At 43.4% G+C, this 21,684-nt stretch overlaps 1 protein-coding gene across 1 annotated transcript in view; it reads left to right on the plus strand.

The window, feature by feature from the left end:
* LOC306923097 (uncharacterized protein) overlaps window positions 1-21,684 on the plus strand; it is a 47,815-nt gene that overhangs the window by 19,484 nt on the left and 6,647 nt on the right. Inside the window, exons 2-11 of the mRNA XM_079501112.1 lie at window positions 561-634; window positions 3,917-4,002; window positions 4,261-4,300; window positions 4,429-4,509; window positions 5,891-5,998; window positions 7,604-7,713; window positions 12,443-12,491; window positions 18,773-18,893; window positions 19,601-19,695; window positions 21,460-21,525. Of these exons, the coding sequence (XP_079357238.1) occupies window positions 569-634; window positions 3,917-4,002; window positions 4,261-4,300; window positions 4,429-4,509; window positions 5,891-5,998; window positions 7,604-7,713; window positions 12,443-12,491; window positions 18,773-18,893; window positions 19,601-19,695; window positions 21,460-21,525 (822 nt within the window). The 5' untranslated portion in view covers window positions 561-568. The remainder of the gene's footprint in view (window positions 1-560; window positions 635-3,916; window positions 4,003-4,260; window positions 4,301-4,428; window positions 4,510-5,890; window positions 5,999-7,603; window positions 7,714-12,442; window positions 12,492-18,772; window positions 18,894-19,600; window positions 19,696-21,459; window positions 21,526-21,684) is intronic.

The raw sequence follows: 21,684 nt of genomic DNA on the forward strand, positions 1-21,684 counted from the left end.
CTTTCCCAATTACTACATGACCTCCAGAATGGTTGTTCAAAAATCTATAAAAACAATACGATATGAAATCAATCCCCCTTGCCTTGAGTCTATACAGTTTGCAATGGGCAGAGAGAGGCTGGTGTTGTTAACTGAGTCCACGCGCAACTAAGCCCCCCCCACCCCCCACACACACACACACACACACACACACACACACCACATGCACGCAGACATAACCACTTCACTGTGACCGAGTTATTTAAATGCCAGTCTAGTGAGTGGAGTCACTGCCATCGCTACCGTTGCAATTTAGAAATGTAGCAGAATGTAGCTCTTTCCCAAAGGTAGAGAGGACTCTAAATTCCAATGAACGTTAAACACTGGTCCAAGATTGGCCCAGGCAGTGAACAACAACATTTCTGCTTGATTTTAGTGAATCTCCTGTTATTGCTGTTATATGTTCTATGACTATGTGATTAATGTGAACTGAAGTGCCTTATATTCGTTATACCGTATGATCTACGTGAAATCTGTTCATCAGTTTAATATTCTTATTGTCTTGTTCTGTTTGCTTCCAGATTTTGACATGAAGAAGGACATAGAGATGATAATAGCAGACGAACGAGCTGACATCATCTCCAAATATGACAAGGTTTGTGTGTGATCAACTTAGCGGAGGTTGAGCTACGACACTTCAGGACACTTGAGGAGAAGTTGCGCTTCCTATACACAACCAATCAAACTGTTACTATTCAGGATTCAAATGCAAAAATACAATAACAGATCAATAAGCCCAAAATGCATCGCTTTGAGCACGGTTCGCGCCACGTTTCGAGCTGCACTTCGAGCTTGTAGATCTGCTATTTTTGATACTTTTGTGTGATACTGTTGAATGATGGGGCGACTGTGGCTCAAGAGGTAGAGCAGGTCGTCCAATGATCCATGGGTCGGCGGTTCGAATCCCGGCTCCTCCTGTCTACATGTCGAAGTGTCCTTGGGCAAGACACTGAACCCCAAATTGCTCCCGATGTACTGGTTGGTACCTTGCATGGCTTCCGCAGCAATCGGTGTATGAATGTGTGTGTGAATGGGTGAATGTAATGCACAATCTATGTAAAGCGCCTTGGATAAAGGCGCTATATAAATGCACCATTTACCATTTAATGATCAAGTAGAGTTAACATATGGAGCGACAGCAGCAAAGATATCAGCGATGTCTCACATGAAGCTGTGTAGCTCCAAAATCTGTGGATTATACCATAGGTTGTGGGGGTGGAATCTGTGGATTATACCATAGGTTGTGGGGGTGTGGGGAGGCATAGCTGAGCTCGGGGACAGATTGTACCGTGCCACCAGTGCCAACTGACATGCCTTTCCCAAGGAAAGCAGAACAGCTTGGCCTCTGGGAGTCTCTCACCCTGACAGATTAGGTAGTCGAGGCACGTCTCACGCACCAGTGCAAGTATGTCACTACTGTGCCCTGCCCCATGTAGTGAAGCCCATGGGTGCCAGGCGGCTGATGTCTGTGAACTGAGAATAGATTCATTACCATCCGGTGGTGGAAATGGGGTAGTTAGTAATTTCCCATTTCCACCGTAATTTCAAATTACTGGAAAACCTCAATTAATGGTGTGTGTGAGTGCGTGTGTCTTGTGTCCAGGGGGGATTATAATCACTACAGGTCTAAAATTGAGGATAAAGCAATTACTGCAACTATTAAGAATACATGACCTTCAGCATGGTCCTTCAACAATCGACAAAAAAACCCAAATCAATCCCTAGAGTTTAGTTTAATGGCAATCGACAGAGAGAGGTTGGTGTTAACTGCGTCCCCCCACCCAACCCCCCACACACACATAGTCACAGTCACACACCACATGCACACAGACAGACATAACCACTTCACTGTGACCGAGTTATTTAAATGCCAGTCACTTGTGAGGGGAGTCTTTGGCATCCCTACTGTTACAATTCAGACATTTTAGCTCAATTTACATGTGGAACCTAGCATCTGTCTAACGGCATGCTTAGCATTTGTGGACAAGCACACGTATACATTATGTTTATCTAACTGACATATGCACATGAGAACAACTAACCAACATACTTCTGCAATGTACAACTAACGTCCACAGTTGGTCTGTCTGTTATCGCCTCTGGACTGCCTGTGGAATATGTAAACATGGCTCATGGCCATTGGCTGGTTTTCCCAAACGCATATGGTGTAAGACTTGTAGTGCTGCACATGCTCAGATTAGAGGGCAGCACGGGTCCATAAAATTGGACCCGGTCCGAAACGGACCCGGTGATATCAGAACAGAACCGATCCGGATCCGAAAACATTCTAATTGGCCACACCCGGCCCGGACCCGGCCCCGAAAGTTTTGGATCCGGTCCGAAACGGACCCGTTAAAAACAGGATCCGATCCGAAATAAACCTACCCGTTCCGAAAGACCCGTTACACCCGTGGTGTGTCCAATCCTATATTATGCTTATTTTCACCGTGACTGTGATTATGAGACTGAAGTGAACACTGTGACTGAACGTCAGCATCACCCCCGCCTCTACAAAGGAGCGCTGAAAATAGCCGATCTACAAGCTCGCAATGCGTCGCATTGCGAGCTTGCTTTAATGCAGTCATCAAGAATGACAGCTTTTCTTTTGGATGGAATTGCTTTCCGAATAGCAACAAAAGACGTGATGGCACTTTGTTGTTGTGGTTGTTGACCCTCGCCGGCACTCTCTTTTTTCTTACACGCCTTCCCAGTCATGTGTTTTTTCAGTTAAGATGTCCCCGTCTTCTGCATGTCGTAGGTAAGCAGTGAGTCACACTTTGTCAGCACCAACATTTTTACCGTCCGCGTCGACAATGATAACAAAACTGTCCCAGACATCCGACTTCCCCTTAGGAGATTGCGTGCTGTAATCGTTTGACTGTAGTTTGCGTTTCACCTCGCTCAAGAAGGGGGCCGCCATGGTGATGATATCTACTGTTCGTGTTGTGTGTGACTGAGCGCGCGCTGCGCACACACTGTGACACACCCACCACCAGTGGATACGTTCCATTTCCAAATCCTCGAGGCGTGTATTTTAGAACATAATCATTACAACGCAGTTGAACGCACGCATACCATAATGTCTATTTTCAAAACCTATTTTTAAAGTTGAAAGGTTTAATATATAATAAAAATCGGGTCCTGCACGGGCATTTCGGGTATTCTGCATTGCAGATGCCCGAAACGAGGCCTGCAGCTTTGAAATGGAACCGACCCGTTCCCCGACGGCATGTCAATATTTTGCACCCGACCCGGCTCGGTTCTCGGTTCGGATCTCGGGTATTCGGGTCCGGGTGGACCCGTGCTGCCCTCTAGCTCAGATGCCCTCTAGGCCGCACACAGAAGCCTGTGAACATAGACATTCCGTGCATAGATGTGCCACGCAATGGTAGGCCTAAGGCCTGAGGCCTAACGTCTGGTATGGTAGGCCTCAGGCCTCATGTCTACCATTCTGGGGGGGAAAATAAATAAATAATACAAAAATAAATATATATATAGATATATATAGATTATTTTGATTTTATTTTTTCAGAATGGTAGACCTGAGGCCTACCATACCAGGCCTCAGGCCTGGCCTACCATTGCGTGGCACATCTATGCACGAAATGTCTATGTTCACAGAGCATGTGCAGCACTACAAGTCTTACACCATATGTGTTTGGGAAACCCAGCCAATGACCATCAGCCATATTAGCACATTGCATTAGTCAAGTTGTAACAGTCTACTCACTTTATAAGTAGTAAGTTCTCCATTAAGTTTATGGCCATTTTACATACCTTCAAGCTGATGTATGTATCAATGTGTGTGTCGTGTGTGCAGTACATTGAATTGTTATTAGAGAATCCTAATGGAGAGACTATGCATATGTGTTTTCAGGGGCGCCGGGAAGGTGTGGACATCGACCCCTGGGAGGATGCTGACTATAACATCTATAAGGTCACTGACCGCTTCGGCTTCCTGCAGTAAGTCTACCTGCTTGACAGCACACTAGGGGGCTTTGACCCCAGCTTAGGACCAGGAACTCTGGAGAATAACTACATCCACCATTAATATTCCTGTTTTTGTATCTCTCTCTTCTCTCGCTGTCACACTTTCTCTTGCTGTCTCTCTCTTTCTCTTGCTGTCTCTCTCTCTCTCTCTCTCTCTCTCTCTCTCTCTCTCTCTCTCTCTCTCTCGCCACATCGTGTCTGCCTGCTGTTATTTATTTGTTTCTACACCAGTGAGGAGGAACTACCCACACCCAGCGCTGTTGAGGCAAAGGTAACCGTATGAATTGCTCTTAGAAAATGAAAGAACAAAAGCACACCACCACAAAACCTTTGCTATAGTGGATAATTACAGTCTAAACCGGGCCTAAACAGTATGTCTCTGGCCTTTTTACTTTTCAGCAAAAGCAGCAGGAGGTGGAAAGGTCGGAGAAATGGGTGAAGATGGTGAAGAAGTGGGACAAGTACAGGGACAGTGATAAGGTGTGTGGTACTGTAGCTCTGCAGTGATGGCCGCCATACAGACCTCATCACATGAATCCCTTCAAGTCACCCCCGCTCGCCACACAAACCGTCTCAATTTAGCCTCAGCGCACAACCATATTTGATGCCGTGTTCTTTTTTTTGCCACTCATAAATTGTTTTCCATTCCTCTTTTAGCTTGAATTCCTCCCTTACTCCTCTCTGGTTGAGACACGGAACAGGATCTCTAGCTGTGTGATTTAACCACTTTGAACCCTGCTGTCCCTATTCTGGGGTGAACATGCTGAGAAGAAATTTGGTGTAGAGCTAGCGTAATATTTTATCGATTCTGACATTTTCAATCTACGAGAGGCTTCAATACCCATGGTAGTGAGAGCGAAACGCCGCTGCCTCCGGAGAGCTCTGAACATGTACAAATGCAAAATCTAAGGTGATTATCCTGCTGCCCCCCCTGTCCGATTGTTCTCTGCCAAGCATTTGAAACCCGGAGGTCCGTAGTTTTCAATAAAAACTGTGTTTTAATCCACTCTCGGAATCCATGTGGATCTCCCCAATTTAGTGCAATTGGCTGCGCAACCCTGACTGCCAGGGGCGCAGTACAATGGAGGAAAGATCCTCCATCCTCCAGTGGGGTCCCTGGACCGCACTTTTGTTGTGTTTCCACATACCAGTCCCCGCAACGCACCGCAGAGTAGAGTGAAAAAGGAGGGGGCCCAGTATAGAGCCCTGGGGGACACCGCTCTATGAAGTAATGTTTTATGGCACTAACCCGTCTCACTCACTCAGAGTGGTAGTCTGAAGACTCACCTCTTCAGACAACATTTGACCTAGCCTTGAGGACCTTGCAGGCTTATGCAAAGATTAAAATGTAATTTAGATGTTATGTAGACAGATGGCAGGTTCATTTGTTGACCTGGCATCCTTGAGTTTGTATACTGTAGTTGCAATGTACAGATTATTTATCTTCTGATAGTATACTACTGTTTAGAGCGTCTTTATAAATGCCTAAATTGTAAGTAGGTAAGACATTTGACAAAATGATCTCAACTCCCAACGCAGTAAAATTCTCAGGGTTAACTCAAGAGAGTCTCAGAGTTAAGGGTCCATTTGGTTTTATGTGCTCTCTGAGTTAAATTAACAGTCGTGATTATACAGTGCAGTTTTCTCTTGCTATATTTCCATCTCCTCTTGTCCATGTTTGCATGCGTGTATTGTATGTATGTATTTTGTGCCGCGACACAGAGCTTGTCGATCGGCTATTTTCAGCGAAGGCCTTCCCCACAATAACAGAAAATACTCTAGTATAAAGCCCTGAAGGACTACGGTCAACCATACATGGTTTAAGTGGTTAATGATGTGTTTGCGTTGTGTATTATTTCAGATGGTGAAGCGGGTGTATAAAGGGATCCCTCAGCAGCTGAGGGGCAAAGCCTGGGCACTGCTTCTGGACATAGAGACGGTCAAACAGGAAAATGTCGGAAAATACGAGGTAAGATCACAGCCTCATTGGGCGAGGAAATATTCCATGCATAAACATAACCCAATACTTACGTTTTACAGTAGGCTCTATGCACACACACCATTTTGGAAAGAACTTGGGTGGGCCCCTTCCCTACTCCCTTCACAGGTGTTCCCGATGATACTGATGAAGGCTCTGTCACATTCTGGTCAACAGAGTTAGGGTGTTGCTATTGTGCATGTTGGCTCACTGGAAACACTCTGCTACACCATGGGTCTCAAAGTGTTGGCTCACTGGAAACACTCTGCTACACCATGGGTCTCAAAGTGTTGGCTCGCTGGAAACACTCTGCTACACCATGGGTCTCAAAGTGTTGGCTCGCTGGAAACACTCTGCTACACCATGGGTCTCAAAGTGTTGGCTCACTGGAAACACTCTGCTACACCATGGGTCTCAAAGTGTTGGCTCACTGGAAACACTGCTACACCATGGGTCTCAAAGTGTTGGCTCACTGGAAACACTGCTACACCATGGGTCTCAAAGTGTTGGCTCACTGGAAACACTGCTACACCATGGGTCTCAAAGTGTTGGCTCACTGGAAACACTGCTACACCATGGGTCTCAAAGTGTCCTTTAGTCGCTCCTTAGTTTATGGGGGTGTAGCTCAGAGTTATGGTTGTCGTTTGAATGTCTTAAAGGTATATTCAGTGATTTCACTTAATTCAAATGTATTTTTTTTCCTTTTTTTTTGTTGATAATCCTCCCTACTATAGAGTGTGCTTACCATATAAGGAGTTCCTCCTTGTCCCCAGTTAACCCCTGGGGTAAAAAAAAAACGTAGGTTTAGTTTTTGGCTAGGGTTAGCCAGAGTAATCTAGTAAGAGAGTGGCGACACTAGCGTTGACTCCCATTGTAACAATGGAATGCGGAAGTGCTCATTCTATCTCAATGGGATAGTTCCAATGTTTGGAACTATAGCCCATAGCACCCCGCTTTGCGGCGAGATCAAAGCGTGTCGCCACTCTCTTACTAGATACAATCAGGATGAGAGGGGCCTTTCTCCAATCATGATCGAGTGGGGGTGGGCCTTGGTGCACGTGCTGTTGGTCTGTTGTGAAATGAAATGAAATCTATATTTACCCAGGGTATCTGGGCTAAGCTCAAGAACTTGTTTCCAGCCAGGCCCTGCTCATAGAACACATTTCATCGTAGTGGTTGATGCCTTGTTCAAGGGCATTTCAGCGGTGGTAATTTTAACGGACGGCTGATTCGAACTGGGAACCTTCCGGTATCTAGACCGCGCCGCTATCCGTTCGGCCACCGCTGCCACTGTAGTGTCCCCCCACTGTAGAGCGTGTGCATGTGCACATCTTGTTACCGGGGCGGACCGGGGGGGTGGTTCCAAATCACTGAATGCTCCTTTAATGTCGGAAAAATATGCCACAATTGCCAACAGCCGCTCGCAGCCTGCCACCATTGTCCATAGCATTCCATTGGAGACTCAATTACCCAGCGGCCCTGAGAAGCGAGCGTCACTTGTTCTGTTTTTTATTCTATTCTAGTCTAATCTAGTTTCAGTTAAAAAAAGTGTTTTAGCTAACTATGATAACCCTGCAACCTGTTTTTGCTCCACAGAGAATGAAGCAGCAGGCTCGTAACTTCTCCTTGGAGATCAAGCAGATCGACTTGGACGTCAACAGGACGTTCAGGAACCACATCATGTTCAGGGACCGCTTCGGAGTCTCGTGAGTATTCCACCACTCTACGTTCTACCGTCTACAGTCCATGTTTTTGAGTTTGTTTGGACATGCGCGTGTGTCATGTGCACTGCTGTGCCACGGAATTTCGACGGTAACTGTATAGCACGATGCTTTTGGAGAGTGTGACTTGCGGACGGTATCATAATAATAATATGAGGAAATGCATGATGAATAGACCTCAACACCATGACTCTATGGGTCTATTAATCTTGCAATATAAGTCTAGCACATTAATAGACCTGTAAATGTAACTGATAATGATGGGATGAAGTCACCATTACTTCCATTGCATTGCACTGTAATAAACTAATTATAAAAATAATCACAGTAGCAGTCTACAGGGATTACATTACATGGATTGTCATTCACCATTCGTCCAACATGTCTTTCCCTTGCCTTTCTCTAAAGAAGGACTTATATTTAGTTGGGTGCCAGTGTCGCGCACCGAAAACAAACAATATTCAAAATCACAATGCGTCACGACTCACAGCACGCCACGTTGCAAACTTGTAGATCTGCTATTGTCAGTATGAAGCATCTTCCATATATTCCTAATGTTCTTGGATATTTCCTAAAAGGAAAGGTTTCTTCAACTTTGGCTGTATGTTAAACAGCAAGAACATAGGTTTAGAACGATAATAGCAAAACATCATCATTTTACATTTTGCTAACTGAATCGGAGCACTATAGTGAGGCTCGCCTCACTAGGAGCCACGCTCCTGTGGATCATAGGACTATTCCTCTGACCTTTGCTACCATTGGGTAAGGGATGAGGTTTGCTTATATCTTTCACAACGTGTGTCTCAGTCTCCCTGCTTTGTTTTAGTTGGGTGTCTCCAAAAGCTTGGTTTGTTTTTTCTCAGCAGCCTCTCATGTCCAGGTCTGACCTCTCAAAGTCTCCTACAGTACAGGGCACCGGCTCTGGCTCTAACCTTCGACTGGCAACACGTATGCACGCGCATACAGACAAGCGTGCACGCACGTCGCACACCCAACTAAAACAAAAGTGGTTTCCTCTCCTGTGCTCTCCCCTCAGGGTTTTATTAGCCTTCCTGTCAGCGAGCAAGGCCCTGCAGGAAATGGCAGTCACACGGAAACGTGCAGAGACATACAAAGAGAAATACACATGAGCGCACTGCACACAGAACAACGCTGTTTGCGTGCAGCAACAAAGCATAGATCTGGCAATGAGGGAGAGAAGAGCAAGACAACAACACAAACAGACTTTATGAGTCCAGGACTTTATACTTCATTGACTTGGGTTCCCTAGGCTAGGGGCCTACACATTGACTTGGGTTCCCTAGGCTAGGGGCCTACACTTTTTTTTGTATGTACACCAAATCTCCTCGCAACAAAGCCTAATAAATAGGCTCTACTGTTTTCTGTGAATACTTTTGCGGACTGTTCACCGATCACCAGCACCCATGTCAGTCCATATCTCTTCACTGCACTTTAGTCAATTTAGACTCAGAGTGCACATTCGGAACCAAATTGACCTGTAAGTCTTGTCTCTTGGTGTCATGTTTCCCCTTTCAGTTCAAAGCGTGTGTATCCACACAGGCCTGAATACAGTTCCATCCTGCTTGGCTGACTGCTGCATCCCTGCAAATCAACAGCTGGGGCGCGCGTGCATGCACACACACACACACACACACACACACACACACACACACACACACACACACACACACGCACTGAGAGCTATTTAAAGCTACGTTCATGTTTCTGTCAGCATCTGTAAGGCATGTATTTACTATGAAGGCCTTGGGGACGGGGGTGTTTCTAATTGTCTCTGTTATATCTGTTAATACCCTGACAAAGCCCACTCATCTGGGAAACCCCTAACCACCCCATATTGGCTGCTTTGTGCTCTGTGTCACAAACTGATGAAGTGCCAGATGTGATCAACCAGGCACACATAACAAACCCTTATGCCGGATTCAGTGGTGGAAAAAGTACTCAAATGTTTCACTTATAAGTAAAGGTTTAAATACTGCAATCTAGATTGCAGTATCTCCGTTACAAGTAGAAGTCCCGTATTCAAAATGTACTCAAGCAAAAGTACAAAAGTATCGCCGTCAAAATGTACTCAAAGTGCCAAAAGTAAAAGTACTCATTGTGCAGAATGTCTAATTTCAAGTTTTCAAATGTATAATAATCTTTTGAAAAAAGCTGAAATGTGTATAGGGCTGGAGTGTACTGTATGTTTTATTATAATAATCTAAATCTACAAAGTAACTAGTAACTAAGTTGTCAAATAATTGTAGTGGAGTAAAAGTACAATATTTGCCTCTGAAATGTAGTGGAGTAGAAGTAAAAGTACAGAAAATGTTACATTCTCAAGTGAAATACGAATAAATACAGTACTTACTTTCCACCACTGGCCGCGTTTATATTGAGTTCAGTGGCTGTCAAACATTTTTAAATTTCAAGCATCCCTATAACTCAAATAGTGTACAAATGGACCCGTACAGGTCCATTTGGTTCCATTTATATGGCAACTTTATCCAAAGTGCTTTTTAATGCATTACATTCACCCATTCACACACACCGACAGCGGAGGAAACCACACAAGGCTCACCAGGTTCATTGAGCAAGACACTGTATTCCTAAGTTAGGGGTACAGTGTCTTGCTCAAGGACACTTTGACACTAACACAAGGGGAACCGAGTATCGAACAGGGAACCTTCCGCTGTACCTCCTCCTGAAGAACTGCTGCCCTTAGACATATAAAGGTAGATGCCTCTTCCGGCTCTAAAGCGTGTGTTCTCGAGAGGGGGCATAGTTTTACTGAGACTACGTTTAGGAATAAGGTTAGGTTCAGGCATAGTTTTACTGAGGCTACGTTTAGGAATACCTGTGACCGACCATTCAGGGGTCGTCGGATTTGCCCCAGGGGCAAGCTGGTTTCGGGGCCGACCGCTCTTGTATTCATTGTATGCATGGCCATGGCTGTTTTTATTGTACAGTAGCTGCGTGTGCTACAAGCCATGACTCATGCAACAGCAGCTCGGAGGAGTCAACACAGGAAACTAAAAGGGAAGTTTCATTAATAACACAGTTGAGTCTAAAATCAGCGTGGTCTCCTTGTCCACTCTTAACAGTAGCTCGACAGTATCTTCAACTTTATCGCCACATCTCGGTTTTACTGGTGTAAAAGAAAAAAAATATGTTTTTTTCATACAAGCTAGCATCATTTGTAGTTTTCAGGAAAGGGAAGAAGAATAGCGATATAAATGAAAAACATGGTATTCCTGTGAAATGGAGTGAAAACAGGCTAGATTTTCCACATTCCAGTTTGTGAACAAAGCTGCACAAATCACAATGCCATGTTCAGTATGCGAATGAGTTGTTCCCTTCTGCCACATTTTTAGTACAATGAACCACGATGGAAACAAGCCCTCTGGGGCTTTTTGTGTTATCCTTTTAGCATAATCTTTGACTGTACTACCTGTATTGTTAACACAACTGCTAATAAAGTAATCAATCAAACAAACACAAGTGGAGTGCAATTAAGGACATAAATAGTCCTGTTTTTAAGAGACAGGCTCTGTCATACAATGGATACTAGTGGCTTTTACTTGCATATAGTAACTTAAGTCTAGCCATACATATAGTTAGCAAGTTACAACGTGCATACGGTATTATTAAGTATTCAAACAGTGTGATATTAACAGTTTGTAGGAAAAGCGCAGTTCGGGGAAAGCACAATTCAATACAAGGTTTGCTAAGAGGATAAAACCTAGAAAAGCACTAAGACTTGTTTACATTGGCGTCCTCCATTTTCAATTCATCAGAACATTCACTGACATACAAATATATAGTACTATGCATGTTATTCACACTACGATGCATGTTGTTATTCACTACAACTCAACCTTTAGTAGTAGTAAGTAGCCTTGCCGAGCCATGAGGCACATAGGGCAGGAGGCGGAGCCTTTCTCCTGTTTCTGTAGCGTGATGCAGCTTGATGTACAAGTACACCCTCTGGACATGACGCTAGTATGTCGCAGGGACAACTCAACCTTTTAGTAGTAGTAAGTAGCCTTGCCGAGCCATGAGGCACATAGGGCAGGAGCCTTTCTCCTGTTTCTGTAGCGTGATGCAGCTTGATGTACAAGTACACCCTCTGGACATGACGCTAGTATGTCGCAGGGACAACTCAACCTTTAGTCGGAGGTTATATCCTTGTTTTTATCTTCACGTTTTGATAGGATACAATCTCATGATCAATTAATGTTGAGTTGTAGTTATAGAATAAATAACAAATGAGGACATTTTGTGATTTACATTGTTTGACTCCGTTGCTAATTTATGGTGTCTGTTGGTACTACGTTTAATGATTTACATTCTATCCACTTATAATATGAATTAAAAATGAGGACATTTCGTGATTCACATTGTCTGAATATGTAATATACTGTGTGTACTAATCCATTTTATGTTTCCTAATGAAATCGTGTTGGCATCATGTAATTATGAAACAAAAATGCTGGTAAACGAGGCAAGCGTGTCGAGCCATGCAAGCTGTGCTAGTCAATGCGGCTGATTTAACAATGAGGTATTGTCCTCCAGTTGTTTTCTCACATGGGCGTCGGGGTGTGTTCATCCTTTAAACTCCTGTATTCTTACCGGGTGTTATTAAACTCTAATTATTTCTGTCTTATTATGGTTTAAGACTGGTGTCTGTTTTCCTTTTCTTTTCCCTCTCCAGGCAGCAGGCGTTGTTTCATGTTCTGGCAGCCTACTCGGTGTACAACCCGGTGAGTGTGCACGTGTGTGTGTGTGTGTGTGTGTGTGTGTCTCTGTGTGTGCACGTGTGTGTGTTACATAATGTGCTCTTACAGGTCTATTTGGTTTGATTTGTACATAATCAAAGTTAACCACTTGAAAAGTATACTTGGTTGACTGCAGTCCCCTAGGGCTCGATTCCGGGCCCCCTATTTTTAACAATGCCTTGCTTGTAGATCAGCTATTGTCGCCGAATGTTCTCCCCAGAAGAGGGATGCTAGGGTTCAAGTGGTTAAATTAACAGTGTAAGCATTCCTTGGCCGTCCACTCTGACCCTCGTTTCGCCTGGGGAAGGGAAGGGGAGAGGAGCGGGGGGGGGGGGGGGAGTATTTTATTTATGACTGTAGTTCAGCCAGAATGCACATCATCAGCACTTAAAGTCCAGCATTGAACCAAATACTCACTGCTTTATAATCCTGGTGACTCAGACTGTGACTGATTTAGTTCAGGGGTGACTGTCCATCCATATGTTTTTCAAAGGGAGACATAATAAAATACCATATAGGGCCAACTGTATCTCCTGTAATACTTACTGTACAGTAGCATTTGGGCCATAACAAGTAGCCTTTGATAAATACAATGTCATTTTGCCCAATCTGTATGGTAGAGTATGTTAATACAATATGTCACTCCCAGTGATGTCTTAAAAACGAGTCAGTTCTTTAGTACTGGTGCTGCAGGCTTTATTTCTTGTCTTCTTTCAATAAGCCATAACAACAACGTCAAAACTGTCAAATACAAACACAATGAACAGTGATCAGACTCAAAACAATAAAGCATAAAGCACATAAATATAATGAACATAAAACGCACATAAAACAAGTATTCACCTCACTGGCTGCACGTAGGATCAAAGGGAATTAAGTGGTTTTGGAACCCATATGAACATGAACAACCATGCAAACTGAAAGGAAACAAAATGATCAATAAACCTCATCATGATATACAACATATAACTCAAATATTGACAAATAACTTAAACCATTGATGCAGCAACAACAAAACGAACCTTAAACTTGTGACACGCTGTCTTCAAACATTCCGTCTGCCTGTAGCATAGACGGAAGCATATCATGCTTGTGTGAGCCTTGTCAAAGATACCCATATCTTAAGGGCAGGGCACCGGAAATGACGTAACCAACTTCCGTAAACCAGAACAAATATATATTTTACCCAAATAAGTAAATAGTAAACAAAATCATAACTTTACGGCAGTCACACAATATATTACTTATGCAATTGGGCTGGTTGTATTTTGTCTTCCTGCTCTTCTATTGAGACATTTTAGATCGTGTCAAAGGTCATGTCTCACCTAGACACAGGATCTGACATGAATTTTGACCTGATGGTCAAGATTCCATTCATCCCCTGAGCAAGCAGAAAGGCTCTATTTGCTTTGCTTAATGGTACAAATGTCAGCTCTAGCTGACATTTCAAATCCGGGGGAGAAGAGGAAAGTTACATGGTGCAGCTTGAACTGCAGTACAATATCTTGTACTGCAGTTCAAATGTCTTTTGTTGGCAATCGTAGCCAAATGTAGCCTAAGTCACTCATCTGTGTTGTGAACAAAACAAAAACACACTTTTGCCCACTAGCATGCACTTCAATGTTTAATATATATTATTTACAGTCCAATACATTGTCTTGTGTTTAAATGACATTGTGGGCAAGTGTAATCCGGTATAAAAAGGTCTGTACCTTTTATAATGTAAAAATAATAATATGTAATGAAATACAATTTAGGCATTTAGCAGACGCTCTTAATCCAGAGCGACTTACATTAAGCAAGAACAAAAAAGCATGGGAATACATCACATATATAAAAATGCATTTATCATGAATGAACTATACATACTGTATATGCTATACTATGCTATACATATGTCCTATGAAGTACTATGACTACATACAATGCAATTATTGTGCTGTCTACATGACATGCTATAAGTCTGTTTCAAATGCTATCTAAGTCTAAAAAGTGCTATCTAAGGGGGTAGGGTAAGTGCTATGGGCCATGATGGAGTCTGAAAAGGTGGGGTTTCAGACTACGGCGGAAGATTGGGAAATACAAATAGCTTTTTTTAGAATGACATAACGCAACGAACAATCACCGTTACAAATTCTACTGAGAAATAGCCGTGTCTGCCCACGTTAATTTCAAAACACTCAAAAACTTTAATGTATGAATTTCACATGACTACACTGGCGGGTTACAAAAACTGTACATTTCAGGAAGGAAGCCACGGGCCATATAGCGTTGGTGGGAGGGCAATATCCAGCTGGAGCAAAGGTCAAAGGTAACGGAACGCTTTGCTCATGTCACGCCGTTCGCCTCGTTCAGTGCCACTCGCCAATTTGCGTTTTTGCATTGATTTTGTATGCAGTAGCACCTTTAGACATAGACCCTCCTTTAGCTAATTGCAACCTGCAGTACCTATTTTGGGATTGTCTTTCTAGGCAAAGATTTTCAAAACAAATCACACTTGTGTGAAGTGAGGGGCGCTCTTATCGTCATACATCATCATATGATCAGCCAATCAAAACATCACATTCCGTGGTACAAACACACAAAGCTGTGCATAGGAGGGGCTAGCGCTACACAACATTTTTTTCCAAAACAAAACAAAAATCGAAAGATTTTGAATTTGTTGTACTACAAACTATACTGTATATGGCTGAAGTGGTTAATAATCAATAATACTATAATGGCTGTAGTAGCTTCATCACAATAGAAGCCAGAAATGATGATGACGATGATGACGACGACCGTGACTCTAATCTTGCCCATTTAGACCTGGGAACGATTCTACAAATGTCTTCTAAATCCTGACAGTTTTCTGAAAAACCCATGTTTTTTCAGTGGTTCTCAAACATTTTAATGTCAAGGACCCCCAAGATCATATGTAATTGGCTGCCGACCCCCATCTGAAAATATGATGTTCCAGGGCCCCCCAGAAGCAAAGATTTGTGTTAAAAACGTTGGCTCTGAAAGAATATATATTCAAAGATTTGCACTACATTTTCACGATTTAAAAAAAATAGATCTACAAGCTCGTATGAGCTTGTAGATCTGCTATTTTTCAATAGCTAAAGTATAAAGCAGGGCCGACAAAAGGTTCTGAGAACCTCGTCTGAAACCGTTCCGTACCGCGCTGTGGAAACAAACCCAGAACAAAAAAAAATAGGTTCAGTTTCTGGAAGGTTCTTGTTCCACCCCATAGTGGAAAAGAGCAGCATTACGCTTAAAACACCAAAAGGGGTTCCTGCCCAAAATGGGCTAGATCAGTGTGAAGATGTCTCCTCTCTGCAGTGCACCATGCCCACATAAGCCCACCTCAGTGTGAAGATGTCTCCTCTCTGCAGTGCACCATGCCCACATAAGCCCACCTCAGTCTGAAGATGTCTCCTCTCTGCAGTGCACCATACCCACATAAGCCCACCTCAGTGTAAAGCTGTCTCCTCTCTGCAGTGCACCATACCCACATAAGCCCACCTCAGTGTAAAGCTGTCTCCTCTCTGCAGTGCACCATACCCACATAAGCCCACCTCAGTGTAAAGCTGTCTCCTCTCTGCAGTGCACCATACCCACATAAGCCCACCTCAGTCTGAAGATGTCTCCTCTCTGCAGTGCACCATACCCACATAAGCCCACCCCAGTGTGAAGATGTCTCCTCTCTGCAGTGCACCATACCCACATAAGCCCACCTCAGTCTGAAGATGTCTCCTCTCTGCAGTGCACCATACCCACATAAGCCCACCCCAGTGTGAAGATGTCTCCTCTCTGCAGTGCACCATACCCACATAAGCCCACCTCAGGGCACACGCTGAACGGGGACTTATCTGCCTCGACGCATCATTTTATACACAGTCATGTACGTACACTTATCCCGTTCAGGACAGGAACCCCTTTTGGTGTTTTAAGCATTATTTTAAACTTTAGCTATTTTTTCAAAATCGTAAAAATGTGGCGCAAATCTTTGTATATATATTCTTTCAGAGTGAACGTTTTTAACTCATATCTTTGCTTCATGGGGGGGTCCCTGGAACAACATATTTTCAGATTGAGGTCGCGGCCAATCACATATAAGTTTGGGGTTCCTTCACATGAAATAGTTTGAGCACGACTGATACAGAAACATATGGTTTTTCAGAAAACTGTCATGATTTAGAAGTTATTTTTGGAATTTTGACCTGCTGCTGAGACGCTGCTGTGAACACTTAGCAACACTGGAGTCTTCACCCAAACCCCAGGTGGATCCAACAGCGGCTGATGGTCCTCTGCATGGGTGGAAACAGGGAATGGAAGAGGTGCAAATGTTTGGGTTACAGCAGCTTACAGGACTGTCTCATGATTCATACAAACATAAACACAGCCTGCTGCTAATGTACACTGGAGTGTAGGCACACGTGTGCGTGTGTGCATGTGTGTGTGTGTGTACGTGTGTGTGCACGCACACGCACACACAGTGACACGCACGCACGTACACACGTAGTTGGTTTTTGTGAGGTGTTTAACAGAGAGGAAATCTCAACATGCTGTGTGTTCCCCACCACCCTTACCAGAAAGTGGGTCAGTATAGTAAAGAGTGCCCGGGGGTGGGGGGGGGGGGTGTGTGTGTGTGTGTGTGTGTGTCAGTAATTACGAGCAGTGGTGTAATGGTCAGTGTTGTCAAGTAACTTAAGTAATATATTACTTTCAGTAATATTATTACTTTTTTCCAGTAATATGTAACTTAACTAGTTACTTTCACATTTTGAGTAATAATATTACATTTACTTTTTTCCAAAAGTAATATTACTATTTTCACGAGCCTTGGTGGAACTGTGGGTTTGAGTGTTTATTTATAATGGTAGACTGGGTTGGGGTGGAGTTGCTTTGCAGACTGCTGATCCGCTCTAGATCTAGACTCTAGAGCGGATACGGAAACGATGCACACTCGTCGGTACGTATGTGTGAAGTATCGGATGCAGAAGGGCGGGCATTAAACCGTCCGGAACACGGAACAACAGCCTAAACTAGTGTGTGTAACTCGTTAGACTGCACTGTTAGAGAGAAGAGACATAAACAAACTAACCATGGAGGAGGTGGAGGAGACAGAGACACCGGCACGACAAAGCGTTATAGAAGGACTGAGACACCACTAGGGCCAGACGTCCCCAGAAGGACTGAGACACCAGCTTAGGTTTAGCTGTGCTCATGGTTAGAAATGGCACATTTCTACACACAATGTGTGTGTGTGTGTTGGAGGAGGGGAGAACATGGGGACACACAGATATGGAATGTAGAGAATGTGCAGTTTAGCCTCAAAGTAACTCTAATTAAATTAATTATGCTCCCATGAAGGGGAGCTTGATGCTGGTGAGTACCATGTTGCGGTGGCACTATAAATGAGTCATAACGCTTAATGCAGCCCAATGGCAAATGTGTGATGTTGATCTTTGTGTTATAATTTAACGCAGACCTTTATGAAACTGAAATCGTTGCAATTGTTGTAATGGTAAAACGACGTTAGGATACTGTAGGAGCACTTAGGCTTACAATAACCATAATGCACTCTACATAATTAAAACGGTATGAAAATGCAACGGCAGTCCAAAATAACTGATAAGTGAAGAGAGAGTAACACGTACTGTAGATGACATTAAACTGCCATTAATTAACATAGGCAGTTAATTAATTACCAAGGCAGTAAAACATCAATGCAATAAAATGGCATAACAAATCATGGAGAGGCTAGTTTGAAAAGAAAAGGACCTTTTCTAAATAAGACTTAAAAGCAGAACCTGGTCCTGTTAACCACATTAACCCTGGCATCCCTATTTTGGGAACATTAGTTATTTTTGTTAAGACTTAATGGCGAAAATAGCAAGCATCGTGCCGCGCTGCTAGCTTGTACATCTAATAATAATGATGATCTTGAAAATGTTAATAATAATAATAATTTCGTTTTTTTTTACGCAAATCTTCTGGTGGTCCATGGTCAATTTGTGGATCCCTGACTTGAAAAGGTTTAAGTCGCTGGTAAAGCCCAGGTAAACATCAAGCTCCCCCGGCACTTAAGAGTCATCATACAAGCATAAAAAACATCCACTGTCCTCTCAGACCGCATCAGACATTCACATGTTTTTTTCCCCCGTCCTCCTCCTCTCTGGGTCTGGAATCCTGCATTAAGTTATAAATAATTCCTCTCCATCTTGTCCCCCCAAGCAGTTTAATTGACCCTGTCTGTCTTCTGTCTGTCTGTCCCCCAGGAGGTGAACTACTGCCAGGGGATGAGTCAGATCGCTGCCCTGCTGCTCATGTACCTGGGTGAGGAGGACGCCTTCTGGGCTCTGTCGCAGCTGCTCACCAGCAGCAAGCAGTTCATGCACGGTGAGAGAGAACATGAAAGAGAAGTGTGAAAGAGAAACCTATTGTTGCTGTCGGGCAGAAACTATGATTACTATGAAATTGTTCATTTCCCGTCAGTCACTCATTATCCCCACCCATACATGGATTTCCCGTCAGTCACTGATAAATTGCCCCTCAGGGCACAGGTCTCCACCAGGGCAGGTCAGGTTGTGGCCTCCTGGTGGTGCTATAACAGGCCAATGTGAAAAGGGTGGGATATATTCCTCAGCCTAGTAGGAAAGTCTATGGAAGATTTCACAGTTTCTCTCCCCATGCCTTCGGCCTGGTGGAGACAACAATTGGTCAAAACCATGACTAATAAAGACTAACAGGAAACGCACATAAAAGTTGCCTATTGCATTTCCTGTTTAAATCTGCTGCCAAGCCAAACAAATTAAGCTTTCTGTTTCACTTATAGAAAGCGGGTATACTGTACCACTTTCTGTAAAAATGTTCTCCTCTACACCAAATCTCTTTGCCGAAAATAGCTGATCTTCTAGCTCACACAACGTGTCGCATCGTGGCACATTGTAGATCTGCTATTTACGGGGGAATGTTCCCCCCAAAATATGGGACGCTTGGGTTCAAGTGGGTTCATTCAAATTGGGGTACTAAATGAAGGGAATGAAATGTGTTATTTACTGTGCTCCACCATGGACCAATAACTGTCTGCTCTCTCGCTGCAATAGGGTTCTTCATCCCTGGCTTTCCTAAGCTACTACGATTCCAGGCCCACCACGAACAGATCCTCTCCAAACTGCTTCCCAGGCTCAAGAAGCACCTGGTGAGCCTTACCCCTATGACTCGTGCTTTTATATCGTCACTGTTGGGTTGAATGTCCAAAACTGTTCATTCTCAGATGAAAAAGAACCTGTGTCCAATGGATCTAATGTAGTCACTAGTCACAATTAAGCTCTTTTATTATACTTTTCATTTGATTCGATATAAAGGGAAAAATAACAGATCTACAAGCCCACAACATCTCCCATTGTGACGTGTTGTTGTGCACTTGTAGACCTGCCATTGTTATTATACTTGTATGACGTAGTGTTGAAGTAGGGCATTCATTTACAACACCAAAAGTTCAAATATGGACATACAAGGTTTCTGCCAGATGGAATGCCCTACCTGAGGCTATTCAACACACCTGTTCAGATAAGCCTTTCTGTAAATCACCATGCTGTATATATGCTGCTTTGTCTGTAGAAACTCTCGTTTTACCTACTTGTTTGCTTTCATTTTTTGTTTGTTTTAAAGCACACTTTGACTTCTGTTTTAACAATGATACATACTGTTAGTAGTGGTAGTGGTAGTGGTGGTGGTGGTGTATTAATTTGGTCATTAAGGTCCACAGAATGAGAGGCCTGCTCTGCCTAAAACATCGCGAAAAAAAGGTTATGGCCATTTTTGTATACCACACCATAGACAACCAATATAAGGCAGAATTTCCCAAATTTCATCATGCTTTAAGTAGCATGTGCACAATTGTGACATGTCGAACTAGGGTTTTCATGATTCTGAATCCATTCTTAGCATTTGTTTTGCACGAAAAACACTCTTTGGCCTAAAAACGTCCATAGCCGTCATGACAAATGTGATGAGATCCGCAGAAATGTGATGAGGTCAGCACATTTGGGCACATTTTGGCAAGTGGCTAGGCCGAATTTAGGCCAAGGAGTGTTTTTCGTGCAAAACTAATGGATTCAGAATCATGAAAAACCCCCTAGTTTGACATGTCACAATTGTCACATGCTATTTAAAGCTTGATGAAATTATATTGGTTGTCTATGGTGTGGTAGCATATACAAAAATGACCATAACTGTGGACCTTAATGACCAAATGAATACACCACCACCACGGGCGGAAGTTCCAGGCCCACAGGAACGCACACAGGGTGCTGGCCCGATTGCGGCGAGCCGCCCCGTGTCCGAAACGGTTGAGAAATGACAGAGTTACCGTTTGGGTGTTCCTCTACTGTACCCTCTACTGTACTGTACTGTACTGTACTGTACTGTACTGTACTGTACTGGCACACCCGAAATCACCATATATACAGTTAATATGTGTGTTTGTAGCGCGGTTGCAGATCTGCTACTTTTTGTTTTTGTTTTAAAATATTTATTTTTGGCTTTTGTGCCTTTATTGATAGTTACAGTGAAGACAGACAGGAAAGAGGGAGACGGGGAGAGACATGCAGCAAAGCCAGGCCAGAGCCTATAGTAGGCCACATGCCATGTGCCTGGACCACTAGGCCAGCGGGTGCCCGATCTGCTACTTTGGATGCTTTTATGTGAAGCTGTATAGTATGTACGATCAAGTAGGGTATTAATTTACGAACAAAGACACAAAAAGGGAAAATATGGAGATAAGAGGTTTCTGCTCGACAGCAGCGATATACCTGCTGATGGCTTCAAATAATATGGCAGGGGAGGTTTGCATACCGTAGTTTCAATAGGTCGCTGCAATGAGTGCCTTCCAAGTAGTCGGAGAACCAACTGTCTGGATCATGTTTGAGACATAAAGTCGTGAAATGCTGTCCACCCTCAGGAAAAGGAGCAGATGACCACAGGAATATACACCACTAAATGGTTTCTGCAGTGCTTCATCGATCGAGTGAGTCTCACCATGTCATATTTTCCATTTGCCTTCTGTTTGCTTATACAAAGTCCCTGCTTACAAAACATGCATTACGTAATTTCTAATTAAATGTCCCTAGTTCCCTCTGTGTATAACCATACGGAAGTACACGTTACACAATGTAAATATTATGCT

This window comes from Electrona antarctica (genome assembly GCF_951216825.1).
Source record: "Electrona antarctica genome assembly, chromosome: 5".
In the NCBI taxonomy this organism is placed as follows: domain Eukaryota; kingdom Metazoa; phylum Chordata; class Actinopteri; order Myctophiformes; family Myctophidae; genus Electrona; species Electrona antarctica.